Source organism: Macaca thibetana, chromosome 7, assembly GCF_024542745.1.
Source record: "Macaca thibetana thibetana isolate TM-01 chromosome 7, ASM2454274v1, whole genome shotgun sequence".
Classification (NCBI taxonomy): Eukaryota; Metazoa; Chordata; class Mammalia; order Primates; family Cercopithecidae; genus Macaca; species Macaca thibetana.
In genome coordinates, this window is record NC_065584.1 from 141,039,473 (window position 1) to 141,062,595 (window position 23,123).

Genomic DNA, 23,123 nt, shown 5'->3' on the forward strand with positions numbered 1-23,123 from the left:
TCCCAGTACAGCCCCACTTGTTGCTGATGGAGCTGGAAATAGAATCCAGGTCTGACTGATTACAAAGCCCAAGCACTTAAGCTATATCACATTGACTTTCTAGGTAATAATAATATATCCCATCCCTGCCAACCTGAAAGCGATGTTCAGATACGACATTCCATGAAAAAGTAAAAACACACACACAAAATATGACATAAAAAATTACTAATTATAATTTATTAAAATAACTTCCAAAATTCAGAGAAAAGTCCCTTAAACAGGATTCTCAATTCATTCCAGAATACTCCACTGTCATTCTTAACTTTAACTGCACAGTAGAATCACACTTGAAGAGTTTTTAAGAAGCTATCATTTCTGGGTTCCACCCAGACCAACTGGCAAAACCTCTCATTTTTAAAAAGAACCCACGTATAGGAACCATCAACTGAGGTGCTTTCATTTAAAAACTATGCCCAAAACATTCTGAGTCAGAAAAGAATCTAATTCCTAATTCCTTTACCAAATGTACAAACTCTTGCTTTTATTTTTTTTTCCCCTCCCTCGGTCAAATGTTGGAAAGATTTTTACCTAACAAACTATTAAACAATGTTTTCTTTTTCTATTTTTTTTCCCTCAAATGCCAAATAGCTTATAAGAAGCATGAAAGAAACCACTGAGTTAATTTGATTCCAACTAATAGCAAATAATTTTTACATTCTGGGTAGCCTTCCAGCTACCTTCAGGAACACCTTTTTTTTCCTTTCCTTTTCTTTTTTCTTTTTTTTTTTTTTTTTTTTGAGATGGAGTCTCACTCTGTCACCCAGGCTGGAGTGCAGTGGCATGATCTCAGCTCACTGCAACCTCTGCCTCCCAGGTTCAAGTGATTCTCCTGCGTCAGTCTCCCAAGTAGCTGGGATTACAGGCACCCACCACCACGCCCAGCTAACTTCTGTATTTTTAGTAGAGACATAAGAGTTTTGCCCTGTTGTCCAGGCTGGTCTTGAACACCTGACCTCAGGTGATCCGCCCATCTTGGCCTCCCAAAGTGCTGGGACTACAGGCATGAGCCACTGCGCCCAGCCATCTATTACATTTTTTAAAACATTAGAAATAGCCTGTGGAACCTTGGATGATTCAAGACAGAGACTCAGCAGTCTCCCTTGTTCTTATTATTTAAAGAATATACATTTTTAGGAAAATTCACTACTATTTTTCTGAGACAGTGGTGCCCTAACTCTTTGGCTTCAGAACCATTTTATGCACTTTAAAATTGTTGAACCCAAAAAGATTTTGTTTACATTGGTTATGTCTATCAGTATTTTCCATATTAGAAATTAAAACAGAGAATATTTTATAACATTTATTTATTCATTTTAAAATAACAAACTCATTACAGATTAACATAAATAACATTTTAATGAAAATTGACTTGCAAACACAAAAAAAAGCTAGTGAAAAGTGGCATTGTTTCACATCTTTGCAAAGCTCTTAACTATCTAGCTTAATCAAAAATTGTTTTAGCCTCTTATCTGCTTCTGCCTTCAATCTACTAGGACATGTTGTTTTGGTTGAAGAATATTATTAAAATCTGCCTCATAGGAATATGTAACTGGAAAAGGGAGTGTTTTAACAGGGTTTTAATTAACTGTGGATATACTATTTTGATACTATACCAAAACTGAACAGTTGATACTTTCTTAAAGGTTTGTTGCAGTGTGAAATCTGAAACTGTATCCCTGTTCCATTAAAATCATTGATCTATCTTAGCTTTTAAATGGATGTTTTACCCATACATACTTTTGTAATATATATACTAGTTATGTGGAAAATACTGGTTTCACTGAATTATACAGGTCTTCCAAATGGTGACATAGTTCATTACACAATTTTTTTAAATCATTATTTATGAACGCCACCACTCATCAGAAAACTCTTGGTATTCAAAAGCTGCCAAGATCACGGTGGCAAATGAGTTCTCCAAAATTCTAATTTTTGCTTGAAAGTTCAAATTTTACCATTGGCAAGAAATATTACTATCAATTGTTTTTGTTGAAGTGAGAGGTTTGAGGAAATGTTTGCCAAACAATCAAGATTGAGTAAGTGTGTGGCAGACAGACTCTAAATTGGCCTCCATGTAAATGTCATTACCCATAAACCCCGGGTCCTGGTATTCATGTTCTGTATAATTCCCTCCCTTTGAGTGTGTGCAGGACCTCTGACTTGCTTTTAACCAATAGAATACAACAAAGGTGACAGGATATATATGATTTTTGTGTACATGATTATGTTACCTAAGACCGTAAGGGCATCTTGCTAAGGACTCACTCTCACCTGCTAGCTTTGAGGAAGCAAGCAGTCTTATTGGGAAAACCTACCTGCCAAGGAGCCAGCCAAAAGCCAACAAGATACTGAGATTCTCATTCCAACAACCCTTAAGGAACTGAATGCTACCAACAACCATGTGAACTTGGAAGCAAATACTTCCCCAATAGAATTTCAGATGAAACTGCAACTTCAGGGACCATATCTTGAATGCAGCCTTGTGAGATCCTTAAGCAGAAAACCCACCTAAGCCATGGCTTGATTCCTGACCCACAGAAACTGTGAGACCATGAGATAAAGAGTATATGTTGTTTTAAGCTGTGTAAGTTTGTGGTAATATTGATACACAGAAATAAATATCTAATACACCATGGTATGTCAGTCATTCTTTCATGTAAAAATGGTGCTCTATTAATAACAACAACAAAATCAGGTAGTTTACCTCACAATTCAATCACACAAGTGCTTTTCCTCAAGACAACCATCATACTTCAGACACAGAGGTACTTTATGCATACTACCCATGTCATCACACAGAATATTTTTAAAAACACATATTCAAGTGTAGAGAGTTAACAAAACTAATAACATTTTAATACTTCATCAGGGAAATTGGGTATAACTGAGTAATACTCAGTTGAGTAATATAGTTTACTGTGAGTGCATGGCAGGTGACTAATACAGAAACTGTAAGTACACTTTGGTGGCACTACCTTGATTCACACTAAGGTACCAGCAGCTTACCCACCATTACTTCAGCATCACCAGTGCAAATAACAACACAGTGGAAAAGGAAAACAGTCTGTGATTATAATGACAACACTGTTGACTCTCAAATCTCTGAAAGGGTCTTGGGGAACCCCAGAGGATTGCAAAATACAGTCTAAGAACTGTTCGACTAAGGCAATTCTTTCATGACTAAAAAAGTGTACATTTATATACAACATATATGTATGTATGTGTGCATATACATATAAACTATGGGTTAGGCTGGATTGAAATCCCAGATCCATCAACTGCCAACTTTGGGATTTTGAATAAATCTTTCAACCTCTATAAGCCTCAGTTTCCTCAACTAAAAAATGAGGATAATTATAGTGTCTACTTCACGTGGATGTTTAAGAACTAAATGAAATGAATTTACCTATGGCATTCAGCACAAAGCCTTATACATACTAACAGCTCAATGAATGTTAACTATTACCATTTTCTATTACTTTTTGTAACAAAAAAAGTGGGAGTATTTCGTAATAGGAAAAAAACATTTTTTTTTAAACTAACTGAACTATAAAGGAATGTTTTCAGAATAAAAAGCTATGATGGTCTCTTGACTGTTTTCCCAATTAAGAATACCTGGCCCAGTTTGCAATCTTAAATATTTGTCATTATGCAATATTTATTACTGATTATAACTTTATTCACATTTTGATAGTATAGTTTTCATTACTGTACCTATTTAGGCATACTGCCTGTTATTAACAGATTGGGTAGTTAGCTCCTTCAGTTATTACTTGGGGTACTGCTAGAGTTACCAAAAATATGGTGACATTTTCTGATGCTAACTATGCTTCTACTGGATGACTACTTATGACAGTCCAGAATTTTAACTGGGTATTGTTGATATTGATAAATAACATCCAATGGATCCCTGAGCTGGCTGTATAGTTTTAGAAACACTTACAGGTTTAGAAAAAGGCTGAACAATAACAGAACTATCTGAAGATCTAGACTCAGGATGAAAATTTATTGGTGAGGCAGGCACTGGATTTGATGTTGGATTCGTGTAGTGTTGACTTGTAGGCTTGAATGCAGCAGTAATACCTGTATTTTAAAGTAACACAATATATTGAAATTATTTGTACATAATCAATTTTGTCAAAATACTTCACTTTAAAAATAAAATAGTACAATAATACTGTACCTCGACTGAGTGCACCATTCTTTAGTCCCCTTGAATATGAGCTGGGGTTAACTCTGTTCAAAATATCTATAAAAGATTATATTTATTTATTTTAAAATTCATTGTTTGAATGAAATACATATTAAGATAATAGAAATCATCAATTGAAAACATTTAAACAGATTTATGGAAAGAGTATATAACTAATCACTGATTTAAGAATATAGTTCATTTTAAATACATACATCTTTATCTACTAAAGAAACAAAAGAAACAAGATAACTAGGCTTTGTTTTATAGACTAAGAACAATATTTCTCATTGTAACTCAAAATCCAAAAGCCAGAAGTAAGGGAATGACAAATCTGACTACATGTGACTCAAAACATTGTGCTTGCGAAGAAACATCACATAGTTAATAAAAATTTTCCAAAAATATATTTATATACAACCTGTAATTTAAATGTATATCTTTCTTTGCATGATGACAGGGCTGTACATACAGTCAAGTTCCTATGATTCAAAATCAAATCCTTGCCCAACCTCTACACTGCATTCACTCCTCTAAAAGCCTTGAAGTTTCATTACGGAAAATCTCATTGGATTATCTACTATTAGTTTTGAGTTAAAAAAGAAAAACTATCAGAGATTGCAGACTAAAGTGAACCAACAGTTTATCATAGCATTTTATTAGTTAAGAAGTTTCAAAACTACCACTACACCAGAAGTCAATCTGAGCCTGCCATGACTTTGAGGATCAATTTAAAGTTCCTCATTCTTGCATGCATGTAAACTCTGTAACTTCTAGCTTATCAAATTGTGGTTTGGAAGCATGAGGATTTGCCTAAAATTGCTGGTTAGAAAAAGGTAAAAAGCACCAAAAAAAAAAAAAAAAAAAAAAAAAAAAAAACCCACCAAATCTCATAAAAATTTCTTGTATCTTCCTCACAGTAGAAAGGAACCAGATCCCATTAAGTAATTCTATAAAATAATGGTTCAAACAGAAATATGGTTGTTTTCTGATAAGGTCAATGCAGTGCTCTGTAATTAAACACTACAGAAATCTTATTACAGAAAGTTCTACTCAAAGAACTTGAAACTGTTTTCACTCAGAAATTCAGGATTAAATATTTACTCAGACCATGAAAGAACTATTGCTGTCGTACTTTTTACTGGGTGTAGTCTACGGATCACAAGTTTTTGACCTCCTTTCTTGCAGTTTTATACAAACATTTAACTCATGTTCCATACGTTAACATATTTTATGGCTTACACAAAAAATAACAATAAAACCATTTAAATTATTCACCTTAACACTGTAGAAAAGAAATTCTATTGGGGTCAATCCCCTTCTTGATGGAATTATTTTAAAACTAATGTACAACATTCTACTTGAATACCATGAAGAGTCATCTACAATCAGTATAAATTCAACTTGAATCTTAACTGTCATGTTTTCGGTAAGAGTTTGAATAATTTTGCAATATAACATTTCAATATAAAACAATAATCAAGAGAATATTATGTTCCACTATTACCAACAATGCCATCATGCGTAATACATTTTATAATCCAAGTGGCACTCCGCTTAGCATTCCATGAGAGATGACCAACGTGCCACAGGAAAGGGTACTGAAAATCCGATTGGTGTAATTACTGTCTCTCTAATAAAACTGAATAAAGGTGCCAATCCGATTTTAGAGGTAAGCGAAGCAAGAACTAGGCTTTCAGAAAATTTTAGTCTCTTAATCACACTTTGAAGCACTACCATGGTAAGTAAACACACACACACTAGTAAACTGGGTACATAACATTCTTTGGTAAATTCTCCTGGCTTCAAACAAGTAAATGAAATGCAAAAGGATCTATTTTCTCTTTCTCCCTGAAATTTGTACATTATTTCTCTGCACTGTCATACATTTTTGAGTGGACATTTTAACAAATGTCACAGTATCTGCACATTAATATTATAACAATGTCAAGACCAATTCTCTAATTCAAAGCTAATAAGCCACAAAGGTACCAAGTTGTTCTGCCCAAAAGCCTTAAGGATTTAAATGTACTAAACGCTACATCATCCAAGTAGAGTAGTTGTAGACAGCGCTGTTATCTTTCATGAATATAAAAAGGAGTTACTGGAAGATGGATACGGTCAGAAGCTGCAGCTTCTATTGGTACACAGGCCAGAGACTGTGCAATCATTCATCACCTATACATTTTGTGGCCATGTATAGATGACACTACAGTGAGAACTGGATGTGAGAAGTCCCATTTGAGACCAACAAAAACTCACTTAGTATATTCTGAAATTTTAAGCAAAGCATTCCAAATATTTTATTTTCTTTTCTCCTGGGTTTGAAAAAAATAAAAAAGAATAAACAGATAAATACGTTACTTAAGGCCAGGTGCAGTGACTCACACCTACAATCTTAGCACTCTGGAAGGATGAGGCAGGTGGACCACTTGAGCTCAGGAGTTCGAGAGCAGCCTGGGCAGCATGGTGAGATCCTGTCTCTACAAAAAATACAAAAATTAGGCAGGCATGGTAACACACGCCTGTAGTCCCAGCTACTCGGGAAGCTGAAGTGGGAGGATCGCTTGAGCCAAGGAGGTTGAGGCTACAGTGAGCCGTGATTGCACCACTGCACTCCAGTCTCGCAATAGAGTTAGACCCTGTCTCAAATAAATAAATAAATAAATTAACTCCATTAAAAATTACGATTTCTAATCTCAGAAGACCTCCAGGGTCACCAGCTAATCTCAGTCCATTTCTCTTTTCTGACATCTGATATTTAACCTCTTACCTCCTTCCTCAAGTCCCCAAACACATCGCCATCCTGATTCTCAAGCTCTTACTGGCCTCCCACCCAATCTCTCACACCTAACTCTTTACAGTGGAACATGAACACCAAGTACCTATTAAACAGTTCACAAGTTTTTCTATTAGAAGTAATACCTTATAAAGTTTGGTTTCACTAAAAGTAAATGCTTACTTGAAATTGCTGGTTTTGAACTTGATATCTCTCCAACAAAGATTGGCTCATCATCATCGTCATCCTCAACTTCTTTTACTTTCTTCTGCCATGGTTCCAGCTCCTCTTCTTCACATTCCATAAACAGTTCTGCCATTTTTGAATTACCTGATTTTCAAAAGGAGAGAAGTAAACCTCATTTTTGAAAATAAAGATAAAAACATTTTTGTAATACATAGCATTAAATTTAAGATGTACTTTAATAACCCTAATAGGAATTTCTGAATTGATATTTGTAGTCAGTATGTGGTAACAACAGTGAGAAGTGCAGAGCTTACTCTCTAAAATATTAAATAATAAAATTTAGATAAACAGATCATTGATGACAGTAGTTATTTACAGTAGACAGAAAATCTGGAATAGTCAAATTCAGTGAAAGTGAGTTTTAGTCATATACATAGAATATGATTATCTCTACAAAAAGGATTATACCCACTGTCTTTTTAAAAATGTATTCACAAAAGGCAGATAAACTAAGAATAAGAGGCAACAGGTGGGAGATAAATGGGATAAACTAAAGCAGATTCAAGAATGCCAGGCAGGATGGGAGAGGCGGCTCACACCTGTAATCCCAGCACTTTGGGAAGCCAAGGCAGACAGATTGCTTGAGGTCAGGAGTTCGAGACCAGCCTGGCCAACATGGTGAAACCTCCATCTCTACTAAAGACAGAAAAATTAGCCGGGCGTGGTGGCCCGAGTCTGTAATCCCAGCTACTTGGGAGGCTGAGTCAGGAGAATCGCTTGAACCTAGGAGGTGGAGGTTGCAGTGAGCTGAGATCATGCCACTGCATTCCAGCCAGGGTGACAGAGTGAGAGTATGTCTTTAAAAAAATAAATAATAACAATAATAATAATAATAATAATAATAATGGCAGGCACAGAACACAGCAGGGAAGAGACGCTAGAATAGAATATGGAAAACGAATTAGGCTTATTCAATTAAGGGCAAAGTAGATATTTCTCACAGGAAGAAAGTCACAAATCATTTTCTAGTCTAATGTTATAGTGTAGTCCACCTACCAAAAAAAAAAGGCCTTCCCATTTTCCTAAATGCCATCAATATCAGCAACCTTTTTTTCTCTAAACTGTACTATTTGACTAATTATACAGAGTTCTTCAAATCTAATAATTAAAAATACTAATTTTCATTGGCAAGTCATAACTTAGCATTTGTGTTTTTTAAATACTTGAAACACCAGCCTTATTGTGTGTTTCAGAGCTATTATTTACACCACTTCTTCTACCTAGAATATCCTTCCTTCTCAGCTCTAGCCTATATTACTCCAGTCTGCAGCAAAGACAGCAGAGACTTGATATCAAATTGAGTAATTCAAATCTGTATTCCACTGTTTATAATCATATGACTCTAGAGAAGTTACTTGAACCTATTTTCCTCATCTATAATAGAAGTATGATATCTACCTAATAGAAGTATCACATAGATTCAAGAAAATGCCACATAAAGCACCTAACATCAAGTGAATATTCAACAAAATATTAATTCCCTGGCCCTCCCGACTCTTGGTTCAATTATAATTCCTCTAATAAACCATTAGATTTTACTTTCCTTCAAAATCTGAACTACACTGATAATCAATATCATGCAGTTCAAGATTTAACATATATGATCTCAAACTGTTTTTTCATGTGTGTTAATTTTATATATTCAAGGTCATATAGGAATACATTCCCCCCACACATTAGAGAGGCAGTAGGCACATAGCATATAATAATATATGGACTAGGCGAAGTCAGAAAATGCATAATTTTAAATAATTAGGGACACTCGTTGTATAGTAATAACAAAAGTATCATTTACATCCAGTTGTTACATGTATAGGCTGAACTGCATTTTCTCAAAATTCATATGTTTAAGTGCTAACCCTCACCACCATAGAATGTGACTATATTTGGAGACTGGGTCTGCAGAAGTAATTAAACTAAAATAAGGTTAGTAGGGTGGGCCCTAATCTAGTATGACTGGTGTCCTTAATAGAAGAGGAGATTAGGACACAGACACAAGCAGGAAAGGAGATCACAAGAAGGTATAAGAAGAAGATGGAGGATGCACACAGTGGCTCACACCTATAATCACAACACTTTGGGAGGCCGAGGCAGGCGGATCACCTGAGGTCAGGAGTTCAATACCAGCATGGCCAACACGGTGAAACCCAGTCTCTACTAAAAATACAAAAAAACTTAGCCAGGATTGGTGGTGAGCACCTGTAGTCCCAGCTACTCAGGTGGCTAAGGCAGGAGAATCACTTGAGCCCAGGAGGAGGAGATTGCAATAAGTCGAGATCGCGCCACTGTACTCCAGTCTGGGTGACAGAGTGAGAATCCGTTTTTAAAAAAAAAAAAAAAAAAAAAGGAGAAGACGGTCATCTACAAGTCAAGAAGAGAGGCCTCAAACCCCTCCCATATGGCCCTCAGAAGAAATCAATCCTACCAACACCTTAATCTTGGACTTCTAGACTCAAGAATTATGAGAAAAATTTCCACTCTGTAAGCCACCCAGTCTGCGGTACTTTGTTATGGCAGTCCTAGCAAACTCATATAGTATACAAAGGTCTTCCTTGTTCTTTTTAACAGGGCACTGCCATTGTTAATATACCCAGGATATATTTTTGAGAAAAAAATATTTTAAGGCATAATAGCTTTACAACTTTTTAAGAAACAATTTACTTTTTCTCTATGTACAGAAGAAACATGTAAGATTATATGTATCAAATTGGTAAAAGTAGTTTCTTCTGATAATGGGGGAAAACACCTCTATTTTACTCACTTTTTTATTTATATTACTTGTTTTATGTGAACATTTGTTACTTTAACAATTTTAAGCATTTTTTTTTAAATGTCTCCCAACTTTCATCCTTTCTCCTGAAGTAAAGTGATACGAAAGTCACATATACTAGTATTAGTCGTGGCAGCAACACTTACTTTTTGGTTGAAAAGGGTTGTCGCCCATCAAGCTGCAGAGATGACTTTCTGTAAATTGTCACCTAAGTACTGACACATGACATCAGTCAATTTTATGAGTCACTTTAAGTAACACCAAATATTGAAACATGAAACTTGGGATTCACAAATTATTGGATGTAACTTTAATCTCTAAACTCACCATGTGACTCCAGACAAGGCAGCAAGTTATTTCTGTTTTCCTTCCTATAAAATAAAGATACCAACTATTAGCGTGGACTTCATTAAATTAGACGTATACATATTTAATCTTTTCTCTTATACAGAGATCAATTATGTTTGATATATTTGATATACACATATAGTTCATTTTATATAACTGGTTCATTCCTGAATAAACCCAAATTTAATAAAAACATGATTATTATACTCAGCACTTAATACTTGAAGAAATGTCATGATTCATAAATTACAAATAATTTTTTAAAGTATTATTTAGTAAAAATGAGTAATCACCTTACAATGTATTGTTACTGGAAATCGAACTTTTCAAATGCTGAGTGACATTAATCTTTAACTGTTTATCTTTTCTTTGTATTTCAGAAATACATGTAATTATTTCTGTAAGAAAACACAATTTTAAATAAATTTTAGTTTTATCTTTCTGGTTTTTTATCAACTAAATGGGAACAGAAAATTCACTGGAAATATTTCATCATAGATTAATTCATTCAAAAAATAACTACTCATGGCCTTCTGTATGCAAGGTAATGTGCTAAGGTCAGGGGAAAACAAAAATGAGTAAGTCACATTCCTAGACTTCGGAAGTTTACAATCTAGTATGTCAATAATTTATTTGGCTTTAAAAATGCTGTTAGAATACACATTTTTTTGGAAAATAAAAAACTATTTGAATTGCTTTATTCAAACTGAGAATCTGCTTTTTGAATTTCCATGCACACGCAATAGCATAAATTTTACAAAATAAACAAGCTTTTATAAAACTGAGTTATAAAGCAAAAAAATGTCAAAAATTAAACAATGGAAATCTAAAACACTAGAATACACAACTAATTCAACTTTCACTTTCCTCTTTATCCTTAGGCTGACAAAAGCAAGCTTTCCTACTTTTCAATTTCCAAATTATGTAAACTGAAATAGCACAAAGGAAAAAATTATTACTTTAATTCCAGAAGTTATTGTTATTAATTCAGTTATTCAGAGTTACTGTCACAAGAGACTCTAGTGAATCTTGTGTTTAACTTAATATCCCCTAGTTCTAAAGTTGTACTATTAAAAATCTCTTTAACTCAATTTTTGAATAGCTGTAGCTTGTCCCACTAGCAACAGTATAATGCTTATTTCAGATAAATACATGATAATTCTTGCTTCACATTAAGGACTTACCAATACCAGGAACACAGAATATTTTTAAGATTCACAATTACATATCCGATGGACTCATATATAATGTTTTTAAGTGACCACATAAGTATCTACTGGCTTCAGAATTTTGTTGGTAAAGCACAGAATTCTATGAAACATTAAATCTGCTGCCAGAGAAGTGGTATATCCAACAAAGATATGCAACGGGGACGTCAAAGGCATCAGCTCAGAGTTGGCTCTTTAAGATAGCCAGAAAAGGTCGGGCGTGGCAGCTCACGCCTGTAATCCCAACACTTTGGGAGGACAAGGCAGGTGCATCACCTGAGGCAGGAGTTCGAGACCAGCCTCGCCAACACAGAGTCAAACCCCGTCTCTATGAAAAAATACAAAAATTAGCTGGGCGTGGTGGCACATGCCTGTAGTCCCAGCTACTTGGGAAGCTGAGGCAGGAGAATCGCTTGAATCCAGGAGGCAGAGGTTACAGTGAGCTGAGACTGCACCACTGTACTCCAGCCTGAGAGAGAGAGCAAGACTATGACTCTCAAAAAAATAAAATAAAATAAAATAGCCAGGAAAAAAAAAAAAAAGGGAGACTCTCAAGTTCAACTACTAACTCAGGTACAGATTACATGCCCATATTTAATATACTGTTTGTATGGGGGAAAAATGAATTCCAAGTAACTGACTTAAAATAAAATCCGTTCATTTATGGATACTGCCCACATAAATAATTATAATTCCTATTTTATAAATGTTTGATTTCAGTTTTTATCTAAAATTAAACGATATCTTTTTCTATAAAAAATTAGAAATCAATGGAAATGTGGGTCTAAGTATTTTCACTAACTGAAATTTTCACTTTCATCCATTGATAGATATCACCTGATGTAATGTTGCTGTATTAAATAATATTAATACTGTATGTGATCTAGTACTGAGCACATACTACGAACACAGGTGTGCTATATACTAGACATAGTCCTCTTTACTCTCTGATAAGAAAAAAATTAAGTAATTTCACAAACTACAACTACAGTGTATGCACATTTGAAAAAAGAATACCACACTAGAAATCAGGAGAACCAAGTCATAGTACCAGCATGGCCACAACTTTCTGCCAAGTCATCTTCAATTCTAGCTCTCAGGCTATACTATATTTCAACTGAAAAGATTCTGGCTTAATTCAGCTCAAAATCTATTGTATACCTTAAACATTCAGTAACCATGAAGAGTAAAACATGGTGAAGAATGAATGCCAAATTCAAATTCTGACTCAATCACTTACTACCCATATGATGTTGGACAAGTTAGTTAACCTAGTGCCTTGTTTACTGCTTTTTATATATACATTTACCATTTACATATACATATAAAATAAAAATAGACTTATGTCATTGGATTATAATGAAGATTAAATGAGATAATATATATAAAACACATCTCAGTGCCTGGCACATAGAAACCACTTAATAATGTTTAACTATTTTTAACTCTGGGATAAATCCCATTTTAAAAAACTCTAGGCCGGGCACGGTGGCTCACGCCTATAATTCCAGCACTTTGGGAGGCCGAGGCAGGAGGATCACTTGAGGTCAGGAGTTCAAGAACAGCCTGGCCAACATGGTGAAACCCGGTCTCTACTAAAAATTAAAACATTAGCCGGGCATGTTGGAGCGTGCCTGCAATCCAAGCTACTCGGGAGGCTGAAGCAGAAGAATGGCTTTAACCAGGAGGCAGAGGTTGCAGCAGTGAGCTGAGACTGCGCCACTGCACTCCAGTCTGGGCGACAGAGCAAGACTCAGTCTCAAAAAAAAAAAAAAAAAAAAAAACTAATTCCAATTCTATTATACTGGAATTTATGTGCTATCAGCTAAGCATTTCTTAAACTAATTAAAATATACAAAAAAAGCATTTCTAAACTAATTAAAATTTACACCAAAAAAAATTTTACCCTCATATAAACATAACACACTGTTAAATTATATACTACTAATCTAACAGAATAAGTATCCCATTCAAAAGTACCAACATATAAAAATTAACATTTAGATAAGGTATCTTTATGACATTTCTATTAAGAAAAAACATTCAGGCTGGGCATAGTGGCTCATGCCTATAATCCCAGCACTTTGGGAGGCCAAGGTGGGAGGATGGCTTGAGTTCAGGAGTTCAAGACCAGCCTGGGCAACGTGGCAAAACCCCATCTCCACAAAAAAATACACGAAAATTACCGGGAGTGGTGGCACATGCCCATGGTCCCAGCTGCAAGAGGTCAAGGCAGCAATAGGCCGAGACTGGGCCACTGCACTCCAGCCTGGGTGACAGAGTGAGACCCTCACTCCAAAAAAAAAGAAAGAAAAGGTAAGAAAAAGCACTCATTCTACATGTATCTTAGTATTTTATTTTCTAAAAAATAAATAAATAAATGAATAGCTAGTAATTAAAACACAAAAGAGATTATGAGGAACATGGTGAATGGTTAGCTTTTTTTTCTGAGATGGAGTCTTGCTCTGTTGATCAGGCTGGAGTGCAGTGGCACCATCTCAGCTCACTGCAACCTCAGCCTCCCAGGTTCAAGTGATTCTCCTGCCTCAGCCTCCCGAGTAGCTGGGACTGTAGGCGCGCACCACCACGCCCGAATAATTTTGTATTTTTGGTACATTCAGGGTTTCACCATGTTGGCCAGGCTGGTCTCAAACTCCTGAACTCAAGTGATCTGCCCGCCTTGGCCTCCCAAAGTGCTGGCATTACAGGTGTGAGCCACCATGCCCGGCAGAACAGTTAACTTCTACATCTTCCCCAATCCCATAAATTCAAGATATATAATCAATGAAATAATCCAAAAAATCACATTATAAAGTTAATCTTTCTTTTTGTCTCCCCATCGTAAAAATATTTTAATTGGGGATTGTATTACTAACCAAGAAGTTGGCAACGCCAAAAAAAACAAGATATGATCAACTTAACAAAAAAACAGGTACAAAAAAGAAAACCATTTCAAATAGCAAAAACTTATATGCAAAATAAGTATTGCACATAAAAATGAACTTCAACTAACTCATAAAGTTAGCTCAAGATAATGTTCTATCTATAAAAAACTAACAATTTACTTATATACTTAAAATGAGTGTTTCGGTGGAATCATTTAGATGACACTGGCTTATTGGTTCAGTAAAGTTTGATCTTCCATTTTTTACTCTCAGAAATTTTCCAAGAAATCAGGCATTTAAGTAATTCTACTTAAATCAGCTTTTGTTTATATTCTATTTCATTTTATAAGCAATTCTTTAGTCTTTCTGTCACCAATGGCATACTGAAATGGAGGACTATCATTTTTGAATTCTAATCTCAAATGAATAGAACTTAAAGGATACAAAGTGAATTCTTAACTATGAATACCAATCTAAATTTCAAACCCTGATTTTGTGATCCCTCAAGCACTTCCAACTATCTCAAGAAAGTATTTGAAAATTAATTTTTATTTAATGTTCATCACCTTACAATCATATGAAATCTTTTGAGTAAAAACAGCAATTTTTAAAACTACTGTTGTATATCCCCTTACTATCCATTGCCTGTTGATTCCATTATGGAAAATTGGAAATTACTGTAACAGGATTAGAAAAGCAGTGAATGATGATATCTACTTTGGCACTATCTGTGTGATAGAAAATGTAAATCATAAGCAATAATAATATAATTAAAAGAGAGACCTATGATTAAAATGATTTTTAAAAATTTAGGGATTTAGCTATGAAATTTTATAAAGAAATTAACTTTTATATTTTTTATTTACAATCTTTAAGCACATGAAATTTAAATCAATACTTTCTTTTGTGCCTCAAGCATTTCTTACAAATGTTTTAGTGTTAGAAAACTAAGTATCTTTTTCAGAATCAGTCTAGTTGTTACTGTTAAAAACCAGTCTTATTCTTGAAAAGGGCACATTCGGACCACACAAACTTCATTATTAAAAACACCTGATCAGCAGTTAAAACACTAGAGACAAAACACTAGATGATTATAGAATCTTAAGAGACTTCAGAAGATAAATCTCACTCAGTTTCTGAAAGATTCTAATTTTTATGAAGAATGTTGTCTTCTGATAATAAGCACTCTAAGAAAGAAAAGATCTTTAAAAAGGGAATATATGGATACACCATAGTTTTTATTTTTAAAACAAACCAAAAATATCAAATGTTATTTTTAAAAGATTACATATTTGAGAATCTTAACAATGAACAGGCAAAGAGAAGGGAAAAGGTTGGAATTCAGTCTTGAAAGAAGTGGCCTTCAAGGTGATCAGGACTAGAACAGGGAAAATCCAGGTCCTCAATGAGGCCAGCTTTCCCTGCCCATCTCCTCACTTACACAAAAAACTTCGTTCTCTGAAGGTAACTTATCAAATAATTAGCATTTTAATTCTCTGAAATTAAGATAAATCCAGATGGATTCCTTAAAGCCAAAACAATTCTCCAAGTTAGTGAGCTCAATCAGACTTTGAAAGGACAATAAAATACTTAATAATATTAACGATTAAGAATTTGAAAAATAATATCCTTAATTGTTTTCTTTCTAATGCAAGGTGCAAATCGCAACACTTTTTTCATAGGATATAAAAAGGACCCTATCTCAAAAAGCTACCTATTAGGGGGATTATGATGAATACATAAATATCTTATAAAAGAGGATATGGTTGCTATAATTACAAAACCTAAAAGTGGTACAGCAGAGGTTCTTGATAAGGTTTGGGGCACCACAGAAATATAAAAGTTAGCAAAATTTTGTGAATACTCAATTTCTGGAAAGATAAGACAGTGCATCAAATTCTCATAGCAGCCTATGAACCAAAAAGTTAAGAGTTTCTAGGTTAGGAGTTTGAATAAAAGCAATCACACTAGCCAGGGGTTAGGAAATACCCTATCATGGAAGAAACATATACATTAATCCTTAAAGTAAAAATATTTTCATTAGCACTGTTTTTAAAAAAATAAAACATGTTTACTGAAAATGGTTCAAACATACAGAAGTATATAGAGTACAAAGTAAGAATCTATTCCCTCTCCTGCCCTATTCCCAATCCCACTCAGTAGTTTGGTGTGTGTGTGATACAACAGATAATAGTGATTGAAGACAGAGTTGTGGTTAAGGGGTAAAAAGGGTATTCTAATGCCTTGAATGACTTAACTAAGGGCAGTATTTACAGCAATAATTTGAAAAAAGCCTATCCTGTGTGCAGATTAAATTTATACATGAGTAGAGAGTGTAATACATGTAAACAAGCAGAATGAGGCTTTACCCAGTCTGTCCCTGGATCGAAAAACAAATGAAGGAATATGTTAAATACATAAATAAATGGAATGAAGTTTTAAAAGATCTCAATAAGAGAACGAATGGTAGTAACAGTTTTGTATTTGCCCCCCTCCAAAAAAATTAACAAAAATACAAATTGAAGATGTACTGTTGAAGATGTACCAGAAGATCTATAAGACGGAAGGTCATTTATTCCAAAAGTATACAATTGTCCCTCCCTATCCGTGGTTCCACATCCACAGATTCAACCAACCACGGACTGAAATATTCAGAAACAAAACCAATAAACAGTAACAACGGAATAAAAAATGCAAATTTAAAAACATATAACAACAATTTACATAGCATTTACTTTGTATTAGGTATCATAAGTAATCTAGAGATGATTTAAAGTATATGAGAGCATGTGTATAGGTTATATCCAAGTACTACACCATGTTATATAAGGGACTTGAGCATCCTCAGATTCTGCTATCCACTGGGGTCCTGGAACCAATCTCTCATGAATACTAAGGGACAGCTGTACTGATTGAACATGTACTGTGTGTCGGGTAGGAATACAACAATGAACAAAAATTAATACATAGTTATTGCATTCATGAAACCTGTAGTCTAGAGATAGGGACAAACACTCATACAAAGGGATGTAAAATGACAATGGTAAGTGCTATGAAGGTTATGAATCTGGAATTATAGCCAGTATAATCAAAATTGGTTTTGCTAAAAAAAAAAAAAAAAAAAAAAAAAAAAAAAGTGATGATTAAGCTGTTATTTGAAGAAAGGGTTGGAGTTAACTAGGCAAACAGGAGAAGGAAGGGAGGATTCCATGAAGAAAGAACTGCATGTGCAAAAGACCTATGGCAAAAGGCAGGCCAGCAAATATGAAAAGCTGCAAAGAAACCACTGTGACAAAAAAAAAAAAAAAGCAAGGAGTTACATGGGAAGAGATAAGACAACAGAGATAGACAAGAGTTAAGAGTTAAACAATGAAGCACCTATGGACTGTGTTAAGAAATTCTGTCCTTATCCTAAGAACAATGAAAAACCATTGAGGGATTTTAAGTGGGGACTGATATCAGATTTGTGACACAGTGTCAAAATAACAGAATTTGAGTATTAAATCAGAGAGAAGGTCATTTTACCCTATTCTATACTAATCAACACCCCCACTTGAAATACTACATATTGGTCATGATTCTTTCAACTATAAGTAACAAAAACCCAACTCAAACTGGTTTATGCAAAAGGATATTTATTGGCTCATTTGTAAAAATAACTAGACATAATTCAAACAATATCATGTGAATCTGGTTTCTTTCTCCATTCCTGGGCTTCGCTTCCTCTGTATTGATTCTATCCTCATAATATCCATTGAGGATGACTGTAACAGCTCCAGTCTAACACTCTTCAAAACTGAAATCCAGGACAATGACAAGAGACCCAGCTATTATTGGAGTTGGTTTGCTTGGCTAAAATTACATGCCCTTCACTAAGCCAATCACTAAGGGAATGCTAAGGCATTGTGATAGGTTTGGGCTTACATCACATGCTCTCCCTGGTACCAGAGGGAGAGTCTTAATCAAAAAGCACAAGAATAAAGATTGGAGGAAAGAATGGTTTTCCAAAGGAAAACCAAGTAAGGGTAAATAGATGCTGGGTGGCAAAAATAACATGTCCACTACAAGGAATTCAGAACTAGAGCTTTGTCTAGGTCAAGTTGAAAGGACTAAAGTCCTAAAAAACATGAGACTATAGGGTGGGAGAAGTAAAAGCTATTTACGGAAATTTTAAAGTTTGTCATGAGAAAGAAGGAAAGAAGGTGACTTGATCTTTGTGTGGCTCAAGTAACAATAACAACAATAGTAATATTTACTTGTTTTGAGCAAACCAGAGAATTGCTAGTATTGAGCTTTAACATTACTTCATTCCTTACATTCTACTATGTTATAGTAGAATATTATATACTATATTTTATATATATAAAATATCACTATAAATTATACAATATAATGATAAATATATAATTATAAAATAATTGTAATTAGTACACAATTATTAACATTAGCTAACATTAAATGCATATATTATTTCATCTAATCCTCAAAAACTCCTATGAGGTAGACACTATCATCATCCCCTGTTTACAGCTGTGGAAATTTAGTTACACAGGGTAAGTACCTTGTCCAAAGTAACAAAACTTAGTAAAGGAGCAAGGATTCAAACCCAGGCACTTCTAAGGCTGAATATTTCAGATATGACACTATTTGCCTCCACCAGGAATACTGGAATATTTGGAATACCAAATTACAGGGAGGCAAACTTCATCTCAATACAAGAACAAAACAATTAGCAGTTAAAATATCAAAAACTAAGACGAACTCTAGGTGAGAAAGCTCACCAAAGAAAAATATGAAAAATTTAAGCATTATGTGATTGAAAATGTTCACTTTCAAGATCCCTTCAAGAACCCTTCCAACCCTAACACCGAAAATATTTCCATCTAGTAGAGGTATGTAAATTTCTGCCTAGACTGAAAGATATGGAAGATTTTTAATTATTTCACTAAAAAAAATTATTCTAATTAGACATGTTGAATTATAAAACTTCATTTTTGAATTGGCAATAAAATATTTGGTAATCAACCTGCTACATCCAAATATTTTCTAGGACCTTGCAAGTACAATATAATGAATGAAGCAGTTAGGTTGAAGCTCAACACTGAGAATAAAAGTCTTGAGTTTATTCAAAACAAGTAAATTCTTTTAAAAAAGTAACATCCAATAATCTTAAATTAATTTCATTTTAATAAAGCTGTTTGATGGCTTAAATCAAAACTCTCAATGAAATCACCTGCTTCACAGACACCGATTCAGATCAAACATCTCAAATATTATAGCATCATGATAACTCAACCTTTTAGAATTTTAACATTTTTGTAAACACAAAGGTCTTTTAATATAATATTAATACATAGAAAGGCTATGCTTCAACAGACTACTTAAATCTACAAACGAATCTAAATCAGTACAGTTATTAAAAGCTTTGCTATGAACGAAAACTTTTTCACAAAGGGTACAGAGAATCTCTTCATCACTTCCTCTTCACCCAACTATAACCTCCTGCAAACCTGATCCAGGTTGCAAACCACCTGCTCTAGTTACTGCTACCCACTTTGTCAGTCAAAACTGAGCTGAGCACAGCAGGGCAGCTATAGCATTATCTACTCTACAGTACTTTACTAAAAGCAAGTATCCACCTGAAGATCCCAAAAACCCTCCCAATAGCCAAATCAAATTACCTTTTCTTCATTTGTATTTTCCTTGTTTATCTCGCAGCTATTTTAACCCCATTTCTTGAAATATCATGCTCAGTAATTTTCTATACACCAACAGTCCTGTGTACTCACCTACTCCTTTTTAACTCTTTACAGATTCTCCAGATTACTTCCTCCTTAAATAATGTAAAAACAGGTTTTCCACAAAGTTTAGACCTCAGTCCTACATAAACTGTTCCCCACAGCAGATCTAATAAATTCCATAGTCTCACCTATCAATTCTCAACAGCAGCCTATATGATCAGAAAATAATCACCTCTGCTATAGTTTCAATGTTTGTCTCTCAAACCTCATGTTGAAATTTGATCTCCAATGTTGCAGGTAGGGTAATGAGACGTGTTTGGATGGAAGAGACAAATCCCTCATGAATGGCTTGGTGCTGTCCTCACGGTAATGAGTGAGTTCTCAGTCTATTAGTTCCCACAAGAAATGGTTGTTTAAAAAAAAAAAAAAAAAAAAAAAAAAAGCCTGAGAGACCTCCCTCCTCTTTCTCTCGCTTCTCTCTCACCTTATAAATTGCTACCCACACAGCTTCCCCTTTGTTTTTCCATGAATGGATGCAGCCTGAGGCCCTCACCAAAAGCCAAGCAGATGCTGGTACCACGCTACTTGTACAGCTTGCAGAACCATGAGCCAAATAAACCTTTTTTCTTTATAAAATGCCCAACCTCAGGGATTTATTTATTTATAAGAACACAGACGGAGAAAGACAACCTGACATCTCATCTAAGTCACAGTCCTTCCTCTTTTACTACCGAAAACTGCTATCTAGATATTTAAAAATAATAAAAACACCTCAAATTCAGTACGTGCACACCTTGGAGATATTGAGGGCTCTGTCCCAGACCACCACCACCACAATAAAGTGAATATTGCAATAAAGCAAGTCACACGCATTGTTTGGTTTCTCAGTGAATATAAAAGTTAGGTTTACAACTATAGTAGAGTCTAAATGTGCAATAGCATTGTCTCTAAAAAACAACATATATACCTTAATAAAAACTACTTTATTACTAAAAAAAAGATAAAGCTCATTTGAGCCTTCAGTGAGTCATAATCTTTCTGCTGGAGGAAGGTCCTGCCTCCATGTTGATGGCTGCTGACTAATCAGGGTATTGCTTGGCTGAAGGTTGGGGTAGCTGTGGCAATATCTTAAAATAGAAATTATTTCTACAGCATTATTCATAAAAGCCAAAAAAAGCAGAAACAACCCAAATGTTCAACTAGTAAATAAAATGTGGTATATTAATACAATGTAGCATTATTTAGCAATTTTTTAAAATGAAGCACTGATACATGCTACAACATGAAGCCTTGAAAGTAAAAGAAGTCAGTCACACATTGTTTGATTCTATTTATATCTAATATCCAGAATAATGGGTAATAGGTTTCCTTTTGAGGAGCTGAAAATATTATGGAATTAGATAGTGTTGACAGTTGTACAACACTATCAATGTACTAAATGCCACTGAATTGTACATTTTTAAATGGTGAAATTATGTTATATGAGTCTTACCTTAAATTATAAAAGTTAGTTTTACTTTTGCATTTCCCTTTTTCTACTAATGAAACTGCCATCCTTCCGATCTTTTTTTTTTTTTTTTTTTTTTTTTTGTGACGGAGTCTCACGCTGTTGCCCAGACTGGAGTGCAGTGGCGCGATCTCGGCTCACTGCAAGCTCCGCCTCCCGGGTTCCCGCCATTCTCCTGCCTCAGCCTCCTGAGTAGCTGGGACTACAGGCGCCCGCCACCGCGCCCGGCTAATTTTTTGTATTTTTAGTAGAGACGGGGTTTCACTGTGGTCTCAATCTCCTGAGCTTGTGATCCGCCCGCCTCGGCCTCCCAAAGTGCTGGGATTACAGGCTTGAGCCACCGCGCCCGGCATCCTTCCGATCTTGAATCCCTGGAGGTTTTTTTTCAATGTCTCCCTCTTTTAATTATATCTAGTCAATTCCCCAGTCCTATAGACTTCCTTCAAAATATTTCCCACACCACCCTTGCCTCTCCATCCACTCAATACTTGGCCATGCCCATAGAACCTCACACCTAAAGTGAAACAGATTTACTTTATAAGATTCACTTTATGCAGTTGCTCCTTAGCTTATGATGGGGTAATGTCCTGATTAAACCCATCCTAAGTTGAAAATATCGTAAGTTGAAAATGCATTCAATACACCTAAAATACCGAACATCACAGCTTAGTCTAACTTACCTTAAACGTGCTCAGAACCTTTACATTAGCCTGCGGTTGGGCAAAATCATCTGACAACATAGTATACCGTATGTTATCAGTTGTTTACCCTCATGATCATGTGAGTGACTGGTAGCTGCAGCTTGCTGTTGCTGCCTAGTATCACAATATGCTATCATACCACATATCACTGGCCCAGAAAAAGATAAAAATTCAAAACTTGAAGTACAGTTTCTACTAAACGTATACCACTGTCACACCATCATAAAGTCAAAAAACCTTAAGTTGAACCATCTTAAGGTGGGGACTATCTGTACTTGGTCTCTCCGCATCCAGATTTTTGCTTTCATCTCTTCAATAAAGAGCCCCCAAATTAACAATTTACTAAAATAATGCTTTCATTCTGTCATTTACCAATTCCAAATTCTTTAATAACTTCCCATCAACCTATACAGAGCTGGGTTAGGTTATCCTACTGCTAAAAGCTTCTAGGTGCAGTGAGGTGCAGAATAGGTCAAATGCTTCAGGAGCCAGCACTTCTAACAGTTGTTGTCACTGCCAGCCTGTAAGGCTAGCCTGCACTGTCTAGCCCAAATAGAAGAGAACATGTAATTCTGAGATAAAAAGGCTGAGGGTGAAGTGAGGGAAAACCAAGGCACCATATCTTATAAAATGAATACACGGTATCTGGCACCCAGTATTATTCCAATGAATAAAATGAACTTTTTCTAAGACTTGATTTCTTC

General features: G+C 35.0%; 2 protein-coding genes across 12 annotated transcripts in view; one reads left to right on the forward strand and one right to left on the reverse strand.

The window, feature by feature from the left end:
* Positions 1-23,123, forward strand: part of TCF12 (transcription factor 12) — an 884,529-nt gene that overhangs the window by 295,026 nt on the left and 566,380 nt on the right. The gene's annotated exons all lie outside the window — the stretch shown is intronic.
* ZNF280D (zinc finger protein 280D) overlaps positions 1-23,123 on the reverse strand; it is a 99,256-nt gene that overhangs the window by 66,149 nt on the left and 9,984 nt on the right. For 6 of the 11 annotated variants that reach the window (XM_050796785.1, XM_050796780.1, XM_050796790.1 and 3 more), the window contains exons 2-7: positions 10,671-10,775; positions 10,357-10,400; positions 10,176-10,244; positions 7,197-7,343; positions 4,226-4,291; positions 3,986-4,125 (exon numbers count right to left, since the gene is read on the reverse strand). In XM_050796785.1, the coding sequence (XP_050652742.1) occupies positions 3,986-4,125; positions 4,226-4,291; positions 7,197-7,343; positions 10,176-10,203 (381 nt within the window). In that variant the 5' untranslated portion in view covers positions 10,204-10,244; positions 10,357-10,400; positions 10,671-10,775. The remainder of the gene's footprint in view (positions 1-3,985; positions 4,126-4,225; positions 4,292-7,196; positions 7,344-10,175; positions 10,245-10,356; positions 10,401-10,670; positions 10,776-23,123) is intronic. The other 5 variants (XM_050796783.1, XM_050796784.1, XM_050796781.1 and 2 more) reach the window with 5 other exon arrangements.